Source organism: Nicotiana tomentosiformis, chromosome 6, assembly GCF_000390325.3.
Source record: "Nicotiana tomentosiformis chromosome 6, ASM39032v3, whole genome shotgun sequence".
Taxonomy (NCBI): Eukaryota; Viridiplantae; Streptophyta; class Magnoliopsida; order Solanales; family Solanaceae; genus Nicotiana; species Nicotiana tomentosiformis.
Genome location: NC_090817.1, coordinates 89,510,504 through 89,525,589, shown reverse-complemented (window position 1 = coordinate 89,525,589; position 15,086 = coordinate 89,510,504). Strand labels below are relative to the sequence as shown.

At 33.6% G+C, this 15,086-nt stretch overlaps 1 protein-coding gene and 1 pseudogene across 1 annotated transcript; both read left to right on the top strand.

Annotated features, from left to right (window-relative positions):
- Positions 1 to 1,356: 1,356 nt before the first annotated feature.
- On the top strand, positions 1,357 to 3,768 carry LOC104108338 (uncharacterized). Its single transcript, XM_070179078.1, has 2 exons — positions 1,357 to 2,047; positions 2,102 to 3,768. The coding sequence occupies exons 1-2, from the start codon at positions 1,357 to 1,359 to the stop codon at positions 3,766 to 3,768; spliced, it is 2,358 nt and encodes a 785-aa protein (XP_070035179.1).
- Positions 3,769 to 4,481: 713 nt separating this feature from the next.
- Positions 4,482 to 9,669, top strand: LOC104120339 (uncharacterized RNA-binding protein C1827.05c-like; annotated as a pseudogene).
- The last annotated feature ends 5,417 nt before the right edge of the window (positions 9,670 to 15,086 follow it).

The window sequence follows — 15,086 nt, the reverse complement described above, 5'->3', positions numbered from 1 at the left end:
TAAGTATAATCTGATCCACATTAAGGGAGGAAACAATGATTTTCTTAAATAAGTAGCCAAATAAAAGCTAACTATTACAAAATCTGTAGCCAAAGACTTCCAGCCGATAATGATGCAAATGAATTCACATGCTAGTTGCAAAAAACTCTAAGTAGCACCTACAAAGCTCTCACAGACAGGGGCGGATCTAGTGTTATGGATACGGGTTCAATTGAACCCATAACTTTCGACAAAACCCGAGAATATACTGTGCAAAATTACTGAAATATGATCATATATTAGTGTTTGAACCCATAGACTAAATGAGGCTATGGGTTTAGTGGTAAAACTGATGAGCGAAGTTCCACTTATTGCGAGAAGACTTGAGTTCGAATCTCTGTGTACACAACTTTTATTGTAATTTTATTTAAGTTACTGTTTGACTTCTTTGTTACTTATGGGCTTTTTTTGCCCCTTCCCATTTAAAGATGTCTGTTTCTTATCCTTAAAAGATGAGGACCACCTAATTAATTTTATTCTTTAATGTGTACTTCATTAACTTGTGGGACTTTTTAATAATTATAAAAAAATTGGTCTTCACAAAACTTTAAGAGATCAAAACCTTTCATTTTTCAGAAGGTTCACGATTCCCAAATTTTTAAAGCTAGGGTTTCAAAAGAATCAAAGCAAAGGCACTTCTTCAGTTCTTCTTGGACATAAACTGCAAGTCTGCAATCAATCCTCTTCTTTAGTTTTGCTGGTATGCCTCTATTGCTCTTTGTCAATAATAATGCAATAATATTTATTAATTATAAGTTACAAGATTTGCCACTGCTGTTCTTGGTTCTTGCATTTTTGTTCCATATAAGAAACGCACTATCAGAACAAAACTTCACCCAAAAGGATGTGTTTTGACTTTTGATCTTGTTTTTTTTTTTTTTCACAAAGCAGTTCAGCTTATTTTTATAGAAAATAGTTAGAGAAACAAGGAATAAAGAGATGATAAGATTGCTTTGTATTGATGAGTTTTGTCTTGATTCGACTTGTCTCCTAAGAAAATACTGCTCTATGTACTACAGAAAGGGCGTGAAGTGTGAACCTTACATTGGGAAGTTTAAGATATAATAATTCAAATAATAATTAAACTTTAAGTAAATTAATGAATTTAAATTTAACTTTTTATATCAACTTAATTACTAGTCAATCCTTTCCTAAACTAATCTTACTTTTAGGCCTAGGGATATTGTATCATATTAACTCCAACTTCATAAGTACTTAAGTTGTTGAAATATTAATTTGGTTGGATTAAGTTTCAATTACACCTTGAAGTGTAATTTTTTTTTTTGTGATTTTTAGGATTTTTTAGTGAGTGTGGATATGATCACGAAAAATTTCAAGGCTATTCCAACTCCTCAAAGTTCTGGTTCTGGTTCTAGTCCTCCTACGCCGAGTTCTTCTCCATGTCCAATTATTCATGACAATATCAATCCTTCGGCGGTATCAAACAAAGAGAAAATGTTGAATTTGAATCTTGAACCTGATCCCACAGAAAGAAAGCAAATTTTAGAGTATCCTCCGAATTTACGTGACCGAGTGAGAAGATATTATATTCAACAAGGACCTTGTCAACCTCGTAATTGTAGTTTTCCAAAAAGAGATTTCGGTGGATTTATGCGTCAATTTAATCTTGAATGGTTTAACACTTCATACTCTGGATGGTTAGAATATAGTGTTAAAGTTGATGCAACATTTTGCTTATGTTGTTACTTGTTTAAAAATGAGCATGGAGGACATGGAAAAGTTGGGGATTCTTTCACAAAGAATGGTTTTAGAGCTTGGAATAAAGTTACAGAAAGGCTTAACGCACATATTGGAGAGGTGAATAGTCTTCACAATAGATGTTTTATGATGATGCGAGATTTAATTAATCAAGAGCAATCAATTCTAACCTCTTTTGACAAGCAGTCTGAAAAAATTAAAAGTGATTATCGAGTTCGGTTGAATGCTTCGATTGATGTGGCAAATTTTTTTTTAAAACAAGGAATGTCTTTCCGGGGCCACGATGAAGGTGAAACTTCTATTAAAAGAGGAAACTTTGTAGAACTCTTATAATGGTATGCAGATAGGGATGATGAAGTGAAAAAAGTTGTGCTACAAAGTGCTCCACAAAATAACATGATGATTGCTCCAAATATCCAAAAAGAGATCGTGAATGCTTGTGCGAAAGAAATAATTAAAGCAATAGTTGAAGATTTAAATGGAGATTATTTTGGAATTTTGGTTGATGAATCTAAGGACGTCTCTCATAAGGAACAAATGGCTCTTGTTCTGCGGTATGTCAACAAAGAGGGACAACTTATTGAACGATTCCTTAGTATTGTTCATGTTAAAAAAACAACTTCATCGTCATTACAAAAAGCAATCTATGATTTGCTTTTAGAGCACTCATTGAGTCCATCTCAAATACGGGGACAAGGTTATGATGGAGCTAGTAACATGCAAGGAGAAATCAATGGTTTTAAAACTTTAATTCTGAAAGATAATCCTTCGGCATATTGTATACATTGCTTTGCCCATCAATTGCAATTGACTCTTGTAGCCGTTGCAAAAAAATATTATGATGTAGATCAATTTTTTGATATTGTTGCTAATGTCTTGAATATTGTTGGAAGTTCTTTTAAGCGTAGGAATATGCTACGAGAGGATCAAGCAAAAAAACTAGAGGAGCTACAAGTGCTTGGTGAAGTTCATACAGGAAGTGGACTAAATCAAGAACTTGGACTCCAAAGGCCAGGTGATACCCGATGGGGTTCTCATTTTAAGACAGTGCGTAACTTTATTGCATTATTCTCGTCAATCATTAATGTACTTGAGTTTCTTGCAAGTGAGGGTGTAAATTATCTTGAGAGATCAGTGACAAAAAGTCTAGTGAATGACATAAGATCTTTTGAGTTTGTGCATATGATACATTTGATGTTAAAATTATTAGCAATCACAAATGATTTGAATATAGCTTTGCAAAGAAAAGATCAGGATATTGTAAATGCTATGAAGCTTGTTGGTTTCGCCAAGAGGCAATTGCAAGTGATGAGAGAATCTAAATGGGAATCATTGATAGATGACGCCTCTTCATTTTGTTCCAAGCATGATATTGTGATCCCTGAAATGGATAAGAACTATCATCTTGGAAAGTCAAAGCGTAGGAGTTCAAGTGTTACATATTCTCATCATTTGCGTGTCGAAGTTTTTAATACTGTTATTGATTTGCAACTTTCGGAGCTTAACAGTCGTTTTGATGCGGTGAATAGTAATCTACTTCTTGGTATGGCTAGTTTGAGTCCGGATAATTCTTTTGCAAATTATGATAAAGACAGAATTATGAAACTTGCTACACTTTATCCTCATGAGTTTAGTGGTTCAAAGCTTGAAGATCTCAGTTACGAGCTTGACAACTATATTCTTTTTGTGAAAGAAGACAATGATTTCTCTAACTTAAAAGGACTTGGAGATCTTTCAGAAACATTAGTTGAAACAGATTTGTACAAGACTTGGAGACTTGTGTTTTTGCTTGTGAAGTTAAGTCTGATATTGCATGTTGCTATTGCAACAGTAGAAAGAGCTTTTTCTTCAATGAAGTACATCAAAAATGACTTGCGTAGCAGAATTGGTGATGAATTTTTGAATGACTGTTTAGTTTGTTATATAGAAGATGAAGTATTTGAAAGTGTACCTAATGATGCGATTATTGATCGTTTTCAAAACATGACAACCCGTCGGGTACAATTGTAATGGTGATATTTATTGAACATATATTATGTTAGATGGTTTGGTACTTGTTACATATATATTAAATATCATTGTTCGTATTTCATTCGGTTATTATTGTATAGTACCTTGAGGTATATCCTAGAGTCTAAATCTTGAACCCATAAAATTAAATTTCTGGATCCGCCTCTGCTCACAGACACCAGTTTTTGCAATCCAAAGGAGAAAATATTGATGAATCCATAGCAGCTACACCACAGCATATAGGACATCTTCAATGCAACAAGGAGGAATAGGTGCCCTAGTAATAGGCATGAGACAATACATACCAGCAGGACCCAATATAGTTTGTAACCTAGTTGTGCATAGTCAAATTCAAACAACCAAACAGTTGAACAAGCAGGATAGTACCTTCCCATATGTCATCCCTAGATTGATAATGCTAATACCACTTAGAAATGATACAACCCCATACAATACTTAAACTGTCCAAAAAGTCCAGCACAAATCAGTCTGAGTAAACCAAGGTTTCCATGGTTGAATACGTACAAACCTGTGATAGCACCTGTATGTCCATGGTTAAATTTTATTCTGTTGTCTATGACCATTTTTTTCTTTTTCTTAGTTCAAATGCTCAAAGGGCAAACCTTAGGAGTCTAAACACCAATCTCTAAACCATTAGGCGTTTAAATGCACAACTGTCAAACCTTCAAATTCTGGGCGGGTGGTTCGACCCGAAAACAAAATACGAGAAGATCCGAACACAGGGTTTAGGGTTTAAGATATCGCCCAACAACAAACTAATTTTTCCTTTCTCGCGCTTGCCAACTCCGGCGAATTCAGCGTCTTATTTATCACCGTACTCTGCGAGATGGGTGCTAAAGCAAAGAAGAAAGCAATTACCAAGAAATTGAAGAAGGGGGCAAGCGATTTTTCTGCTTCTTCAGTTTTTAAACATGTAGCTCATGACTTTCTGGTACGTTATTCATATGGATGTTTATTGAAATTGTGAGAAAATTATTAAATAAATCTGGCATTAACTTCTACTAATTCAAAGTTTATTTTATCTATTACACTAATGTTCAAGTAAATATTTTTTCCAAAAGATTGACGTGAATCCAACGTAACTCAAAAGCTGGTCAAATTGTCCTTGATCATTCGAATAGGTCTACCAATTGGAGAAGGACAGTATAATTTAGAGGTAGTGCTTTCCTTGCTATGTGGACCTCAAGCTTGATAAGCATTTCATGGACAATGTGGAAGGAGAGGAATGCTAGATGCTTTGAAGGAATATAGGTGTCGTGATATACTATCCAGCACTATCTTAGTGCTCGGAAATTAAATCTAATAAAATTTCAGTTACCTTACATACACAAAAAAAGACGGAAGATAGGTGTCATGTCATACTTTGAAACATCGATATCTGAAGAATATAGAATCTGGTGAAGCAAAGAAATGTAAATGGTCTAGATGATATAATAGAGCTTTTACTTTTCAAGTAGAAAAAAAAAGGAGCTTTGAGCATCTGACATTTCTTAAAGATGCTATGGCCACTTTGTAATCATGGGTTAAAGCTTCAAAAGAAATATTCTTGGGAGGGGATGGGTTTGTGTGAGATAGGTTTTAGGTAACCTACAGTCTTATGTTTGCTCTGTTGAAATTTTAGTGGGCGATGATCTTCATTAGAATCATTACTGTAAAATTCAAAGTCAATCTGTTGTTCTGTTTACTATTAAAGAAGAAGAGAAAAAAAAATTGGCAATTGGTGTGCTGTATATGACTTGTTTTTTCTCCTTTAAAAAAATAGCCATTAGAAAGTGGGCCAGCACAGAAGCTTCCAAAGACTGAAGTGAGGGAAAATAAAGCCACAGTGTTATATATTGGGAGAATCCCGCATGGATTTTATGAGAATGAAATGGAAGGTTTGCATTTGTCACTATAAATTTATTTGTAAATGAGCCTATTAAGATAATTGATATTTTCCTCTTATGTGTAAGAGTATGAATTTTAATAATTGTGCGATATACCATATATGTTGTTTTCAGGTTTCTTTAAGCAATTTGGTACAATCAAGAGGCTCAGAATTTCAAGGAATAATAAGGTAAATATTCCTGCCAATTGTTAGTTGTTGATTGTCATTGTTTAGAGACTAGAGTTTCTGTTATGTTTGGTCTTTAACTGTCTTATCTAATGCTTTATGGTTATTAATGTTATTACATATTTAACATATCTGCTAACTAAAAAGTTCAAATTTATTAATGAAAGATGGTTCACTCAAATACTAAGGACCATTGATGTTTTCTAGTTATTTATGTTAGTCTGTTCTACAACTGAAGGAAAGTAACTTAAGAAACAAGAGTAAATCATGGCTGTGGAAGTAATATATAACAAATTATAGAAAAGTCCTTTGGGCAGTAATATTTCCACGTTCAACTTACTTCATCTTAGTATCCAAGTTATTCCTTTTTTCTAAATGTCAATAATTTTCATAGACACGGTTCCAGCGGATGCAACCAAAGCATGCATCGAATCACATACAAATTCACCAATCAGCCAGGTCACCCTTCTAAGTTAAGCAATACCCAATTTATCTCCTGTCACACTATTGTTCGATCTCGTTAATTCATTCTTGTGCCAAGCCTCTGCTCTTCTTCAATGTCCTACTACAATTTTAATTATTCTTTTGATAAAGGAAACACCTTGATTATGAATCCTGCTTTTAAAGATTATGAAGTATTTTTCATCTACAAGAGAGTTGTGAAACTATAGGCCATAAATATGTAGTAGCTTAGGGTCAAGGGTGATTCATTAGCATTCACTTCAAGTTCATCCTTCAAACTACTTATTTCATCTCTTAGTCCATTGACACCTTTATTATTGTTTTCTTATGGGAATGCACTGCAAATGTATCCTTTAAGCTACATATCTTATATGTTAATGCGCTGATATGTTTATCATTCCTTTGGGTAATTTTTCTATTTGTTCATTGTCTTATCCTGGTTTCGTTTCCTTTACAGACAGGAAAATCAAAGCATTTTGGCTTCATAGAATTTGAGTCCCCTGAGGTGTTGTACTTGTCCTAGCTGCTTTGTAGTGTTATAGATATGCATTTATAAAATCCTCTGATCATTTCAATCTCAAAAAAATCCTCTGATCATTTTCTTTCCGTTCTGGTTGTCTTTTTTGGGTAAGTGCAGGTTGTAAAAGTTGTTGCGGATACTATGCATAATTATCTCTTGTTTGAGCACTTATTGCAAGTTCATCTTATTCCTCCTGAACATGTACATCCAAGACTGTAAGGGTCTCTCTTTCTCTCTCTCGTCCAATTTGTAATGGTAATTTGTTTTATGTCCAACTCTGAAGAGATTGTTAAATTTCTGTGGTTTCTTTCCATTTTTTCTCTTTCTCCCCTTTACTTGCATATCAATTTTCATTCCGAACACTTTTTTGGTTGGATTAAAGAATATATTGGGGATTCATGGAAGAACCGGCTACCTGATAATCCACATTGTTGTTGGGGGTTCAATCCCCCCCACCTTGTAATCCCCTTCCCCTCCCCTTGTGTATGATAAAACGTTTTTTTTTTAAAAATACATCAACTTGCAAAATTGAAGTACTAGTGTAATTGATTGAATGTTTTCTGCTTCAAAATTATATATGCTTAGTCTTAAAGATTCCGAATAGGCAACAACTTCTACCGAGGGAAGGAAAAAGGTGCAGCTTAGGCTTGGGCGGAAAGTAAAAAATAAATTATTGGAAGCTCTGAAATTCTGTGTGTGAAAGACTAGCCAACATATTGCACCTTCAGAAATAGTGTAAATATGTTGTTGCATGTTGTGCTCTGGTCCCTTGTGTATGATAAAACATTTTTTTTTTTTAAATACATCAACTTGCAAAACTGAAGTACTAGTGTAATTGATTGAATGTTTTCTGCTTCAAAATTATATATGCTTAGTCTTAAAGATTCCGAATAGGCAACAACTTCTACCGAGGGAAGGAAAAAGGTGCAGCTTAGGCTTGGGCGGAAAGTAAAAAATAAATTATTGGAAGTTCTGAAATTCTGTGTGTGAAAGACTAGCCAACATATTGCACCTTCAGAAATAGTGTAAATATGTTGTTGCATGTTGTGCTCTGGTCGGGTACATAATGGGATCTCTACATGTCAGTGAGCGGTTTTGAAGTGCTGATAATGCTTATTATATATTTGAAGCTCTGCTATGTAAATTTCTTGTTACTAAAGACACCAAAAGTCTGATATTATTCTTAATCTTTTCCCTACATTATGAGTTATGAGTTCAAGATTGAAAATTGAGATGCACAAGTTATTTGGTTTCATGATGATATGATTCCTCCCATGTACATAGACTTGAAGACATTTAATTTGGTCATGTTCTGACTACATAATCTCATTATAAGGGAGCAAAAGATATATCTAGAACCATGGTATTATCGTGAATATTTTAAAACTTCACAAGGACTATGAAGTAGTGAAAATTGTTGTTGTTGTTGTTATGATACTTCATTAGCATGGAGATGCATATTTCAAAATTTGAATTTTTATCTGATGGTGATTAACAACTCTGATTTGTACATAGGTGGAAAGGTGTGAACCGCTGATACAAACCCTTGGATTGGGTTAAAATTGAAAAGAAGCGTCAAGATAAGGTAAAGATTCAGTGGGATATTAACATTTTTGCTTTTGGCATGTGCTAGGACTTAAGAGCATGTTAAGAGTCTAGTATTATGAACTCCCATTATCTTTTCAAATATAAGCTTGTTGGGTGCCAACAATCATATCCAGGAAAGAATACTGGATGAGCACAAGAAGTTGGTTGAAGAAATATTAAAGCGCGACAAGAAGAGGCGAAAGAGGATTGAAGCAGCAGGAATTGACTATGAGTGCCCAGAAATTGTAAGAACATATGAGCTTCGTTTATTCTCAGTCTTACTTTGTGATGCTGCAAATACAGCCAGCTTGTTACTAGTTAGAGTACGGAAACTCTTTTTATGTTTTGGTTAATATAGCAGTTAACTAGATTTTGCACATGATATTTTCTTTATATCAACTTTTGCATGCTCAGCTAGTATCGTACTGTTGAGCAGCATTTGTTTCGTCGGTGCAAGAATGCTAATGACTTGGCTAACCACTCGAAAGAATTGGAATTAGGAAAGTGACCAATGCCTTGGTCTTTGCACGAGAACAATGCAAGAGTTTTATAGGTTAGCTGAAACTATTGCACAGTCCATTAGGAAGTTACATGCAGGGGTTATGGTATTTACGAAGGAGCCACCAAAATTTGTGAATTTAGAGAATTGGCAATCTATCACATATATATGAGGTTTTCTGTGTATTTCATTGTGCATGACTATTTATTCTGTATGCTACATATTAAAAAGTATGATATGTTATGTTACGATGCACCCTCCAAAGAATTAAGACTTGAATAGATTAACCTTAGAAAAACATAAGTTAGAATTAATTTTGGCAATATCATTTGCAGGTGGGTTCAATTCAGGCTGCACCGAAGAAGATCAGATTCGATGCAGAATAGATCTATCCAGCAGAACTAAGGCAGCAAGTAGAGCAGTATATGCGTGGCAGTTTGCATCACTATTCACGGTCATGTAAGCTGTAAGGTCACGTGCCGTTGAGCCATGCTGTCTGATGGAAAGCCATCAATTCAAGTGTCTATTGGTTATAGCTTCAATTTTGTTACCGCAGCTCAAACTATGAAGAATTCTGGAATTCCTAAGGATGATAAAATGAATTTTTTCTAGCTATCTAGTACCTTAATGCAAAGTGTTTAGGCTATGATGTGCCAGATTTGTAGTTCTTTTGGTTATTTTGTTCTTTTCCCTGCTGAATGTACAGTTAATGATTTCCATAAATATCTAAAGACTGAATCTACAGGCTTAATTAGTTCATGTTGAACATCTTGGGGAAAAAATAGGTTTTGGGACTTGAATTTTTTGTTTGCTTGCAAAATCATTACTTACTGGTTGGTCTCTGGATGAGCGAACCAGCCCTGTTTGAAATGAATGAAAATCTACCCGTTAACCAATTTGGGCTTATTGCAAAATGGAGCTGTATAGTTTGTAATTTTTTTGGGATTTTTATCTTCCTATACACTATTTGAAATATTATTACCCTCCCTGCTCAAAGTTTCAATTAATTATATAGGTATATACAATTTACCAATTATATATACTTTAGGATTTTAAATGAGTATCTATTTATATTAGGAATTGAATAAGAAATCAGTTATTTCTCATCCTTATTCTCTCCCTCCTACGCTCTCTCTGTCTGTCAATTTCTCATTCTCTGTTCTTTTCCCAATATTTCTTCCTCTGATGTTCTCTATTTTTTATCCTTTCATATTGTATATATTTTTAATGGAATTCATCAACGTATTTCAATCGTTTTACTATAGAGTTTTTATTTAGCAATTTCATTTCATGTTGCACAATTGGTGTTCAAATTGAAATTGCCAATCAATAAATTTTGAAGGTGTTTGACTCTCCACCATTGACAGTCATTAAAGATCTTTGAAGCTTTGAATTCGAATTTGGGTTTTCAAAAACCATTATTTGTTTGGATTGAGTGTTGTTGCAAACAATTGAGAATATTGTTTGGAGTTTATATTTCAATTTTGAGGGTGTTTGGTGAAGATTAGACTTGATTTTGGCTGAATTTCATATTAAAACTCGAATAAGAAGAACACATGGCATACAATATACTTATGAAATTGCAGTAAAGTTGTAGTATAATTGTATGTAAATTGTATTATGTTGTAGTTATATATATATATATATATATATATATATATATATATTATTTTATTTTTTTTATTTGAATATTGTATTAAAGTTGAAAAATAGTTGTATAATGTATGAATCGTTGTATAAAATTTGTTATTTAAGTTATCAATACAATCTTTTTACATAAAGTTATTGATATGTATTAAGAGAGAAAGTTTTGATTGGAATTGTAGAGAGGAAGAAACACACACCACATACAAAATATATATAAATCAGATACAAAATATACAAAAAAAAATATTGTATAAAATTTGTATGAAAATTATATTTAAGTTGTATGATGTTGTAGATGTATTTTAATTAGGTAAAAATATTGTATGAAAGTTGTAGATAAGTTGTAAATAAGTGTATACTATATAATTAGTTGTATGAAATTTATTTTTAGTATGTATGTTGTTGTAGATATATCAATTTGTATTAAATTTGTACGAAATTTATTTTTAAATTTATATGTTGTTGTACCATCAAATTGTATAATATTAAACGATGTATCCATTTTAGTGTTGATTTAAATAGGTTTCGTTAATTTGTGATAGATTAGTGTATTGGGTAAGTTAACCAATCAAGTGAAGCATGATACTTTACTAGCCCCGCACGATAGTTATTAACCTCATAAAAATTTTGGACAAATTTTGATACATATCAACAACTTTAAGCAAAAAGATAGTATTGAGAACTTAAATACAAATTTTATACAACGATTCATACATTATACAACTATTTTTCAACTTCCATACAACGTTCAAATAAAATATATATATATAATTACAACAGAATACAATTTACATACAATTATACTACAACTTTACTATAATTTTATAAGTATATGGTATGTTATGTGTTATTCTTTTTCGAGTTCCAATCTGAAATTCAGCCAAAATTAAGTCTAATCTTCACCAAACACCCTTAAAATTGAGATATAAACTCCAAACAATATTCTCAATTGTTTGCAACAACATCCAATCCAAACAAATAATGATTTTTGAAAACCCAAATTCGAATTCAAAGCTTCAAAACTTTTTAATGGCTGTCAATAGTGGAGAGTCAAACACCTGAATACTAAAAACTCTTTACTGCTCATCGTCGAGGAGGATTTTCATCCAACTCATTTCACTTTGGACAGTAGTACAATGCTTCAACAGAGCCATTCAATGGAAAAGTCAATCACCTTCAAAGAGTTCAATATCAAATTTTATTTGTGACTTTTTCATGCATTTTGTAACCAAAGTTTATCGTTCCGAGGCTCATAACCCACTTGATGTTCAAGCCAATCTTGCCAATCACTCAAGCTATTCCAACAACTCAGCATGATCTAGGATTGCATACTTCGGGCCTATACTTTTTCGATGACGGGAGCTGCTATTGCCACCATCAGATACTCAAACGTAGTTAACATCATTGTTCCCTTTAGTTATGCCTTTTTTCAAGCAAAGAATCCCTTAATTTAAGGCACTAATAAGGTGGAATGTATATAATTTGTAAGTAATCCTTGTTTAAGGCGGGTAATATACAAAATTAGGACAATTTTAGTAAATAAGTTTGAAATATCAATGGAAATCTTCATGAAAATATAATATATTATTCTACCATTGTTTAAGCTGGGTAGTTTATCCTTCTGTTAAATAATAGGAGTATCGAATATTTTACTTAAAACTCTCACCAAAAAAGGTGGCATTAAACATAAAGGATAATTAGTAACAGAACTGCCCTCTTGGATCCTCGCAGGTTGAAGAGAACTTTATTGCTCGTTCCTTGAATAGTTTGCAGACATTTACTATTAGTTTCTTTGAATAAGTTTCTTTCAGTTAAAAGCAAAAATCAACAGATTGGGAAAACGACCGAAAAAGAAAAAGAAACATACAGTACATTAGTAGCGTTTACTTTTCTCTTTTTCCAATTAAGGTTATCTGTGTGGGTGCAATTAAAGTAGCAGCCAGCAGCAGGGACCATATTTAGGACCCAATTAATGAAATGTTTTAAAGAACCTTGTCTCTATTTCTATGATAAAGATCACAACGTGATTTGATTCCCTAAAGTGCCATCACTAACATGGCCTTAGGCTTTGTGTTACTTAGCTGTTTTGGTAAATAAATGGCAGAATAAATATACAAGCCCCTTAAATTTGGCCATTTTTTCCGACAAGCCACGAACAACAAGAATCGTGCAAAGACTCACGCCTAGGTAGTAGGTTCATTAGCATCTTTCATGGCATAATTGCCCCTAACAGCCGGTGAATTCGAATTAGGATTTTATCAAATAGCCAATCAATCTCAACAAAATTTTAATTTCTCCACTTTAAAAAGAGATACCGCCGGCTTATTTTCCGGCCAAAATATTTTTCTACTTCATTATCCCAGCCAACTTTTGATGGCTCTTCTTTGATTTTCCGGAGAAAAAGACCGAAAGTGGGAGGATTAGAGAGGATATACATATACATTGAGATGTCTTATCTTAGAGAGAGAAAGAGACGGGAAGATAGAGAGAAGTGGGAAGGGTTGAAGAAGAATAGAAAGGCGAGGGAGAGGACATTTTTGTCTCTTTGTAATTGGTTGCATCTTCCACGTTGAATGCGTGAGGTGCACGCGCTTTTATTTGTGCACAAAATTTTCAACTTGGGTTTAATTGAGACATTTGATTAGAGTTGGGATGGCCAATACGTCATGACCTTAGTTTAAGAGGTTGTCTATTTATTCTGCCTAAATAAATCAACCTCTTCATAAGCGTTTGGATAATATTTGGTTGAAGTGAAAAAAAAACATTTAAGTTGAATTTGAGAAACAATATTTATAAGTTGTTACAAATATATTATTAGGGAGGTTCATTTAGTACTCTGTTGTAAATAAGCTTCATGAAGAAGCTTATCTATATGAGATTCCGCCGTAAATATGTTTATCTATTTAGTACTCTATTGGAAATAAGTATCATGAAGAAACTTATCCTTTCAGTACCCCGTTATGGATAAATATCACACCCAATAGAAGATTATCTATATCTGGTACAATGAGTTTATCCTTCGGTACCCCGTTATGGATAAACATTACCCCGGTAGAAGATTATTCATATTTGGTATAATGAGCTTATCCTTTCGGTACTCCGTTATGGATAAATATTACCCCCGATAGAATATTATCTATATCTGGTATAATGAGCTTATCCTTTCGGTACCTCATTATGGATAAGCATTACCCTTGGTAGAAGATTATCTATATCTGGTACAGTAATAGCTTACACAACAGCTTGCAGAAGCAGCTTACACAACAACTTACTTTTTTCTATAAATAGAGGAAATTTCAATTCATTATGTACATAAATTTGAAGTTTGAATAATATATCAGCTTCTCTCTATACTTGTCTTTACTTTACAGTCTTTATTTTATAACACGTTATCAGCACGAGACTCTGTCATCTCGAACAAATACTTTGAAAGTATCAGAGGTACGAATTTTCTTTTCCTAAATAACGTCAAATCTTTCTAAACTTGAACTTGTAGCCCAGGCAAAAGCTACATGTCTTGGGTGCTTGATGCTGAAATACATTTTGATGCGATGGGTCTGGAAGACACCATCATGGACAAAAATCAAGCATCAAACCAAGACCGTGCCAAAGCAATGATATTCCTACGCCATCACCTTGATGAAGGCTCGGAAATGGAATATCTCACTATTAAAGATCCAGTCATACAGTGGAATAATTTGAAAGATAGATATGACCACCTGAAGATGGTCGTTCTTCCACAAGCACGTTATGATTGGACTCATCTAAGGATACAAGATTTTAAATCTATTAGTGAGTATAATTCTGTTATGTTCAGAATTATTTCTAAATTGAAACTATGTAGTGATAGTATTACTGATCATGACATGTTGGAGAAAACTTCCACCACTTTTCATGCCTCGAATATGCTCTTGCAGCAATATCGAGATATGGGATTCAAAAAGTATTCTAAACTTATCTCACATCTTCTTGTAGCCAAGCAACATAATGGGTTATTAATGAAAAACCATGAAAGCCAACCTATTGGTTCTTGTCCATTCCCTGAAGTGAATGAGACGAACTTCCACCAAGCTAAGCGTGGAAGAGGACATGGCCCCAGTCGTGGTCATGGCCATGGTCAGGGCAGAAACTTTAATCATGATAATAATAATGCACCAAAGAACCCTCCTCACCACCAGCAGTGGAAAAGGAAGGAACAAAAGCATGAAGTGGTGCAAGCAGCAAAGGCAGAAAATACATGCTATAGATGTGGAGGAAAAGGGTACTGGTCACGTACATGTCGTACGCCAAAGCACCTGGTTGAGCTGTATCAAGCCTCCCTGAAGAAGACAGACAAAAATGCTAAAGCAAATTTTATTTCTGAAGATAATTTAGACTTCATACATTTGGATGTAGTTGATTACTTTGCACTCCCGAAAGGAGAAACAAGTCATGTGATCGGGGATGAATCTGTAAAAATATAAATATTTTAATTTTTGTTGTTTATAGTAGATAGTATGGTTATGTAATTATTGTACATAAATAAAAGT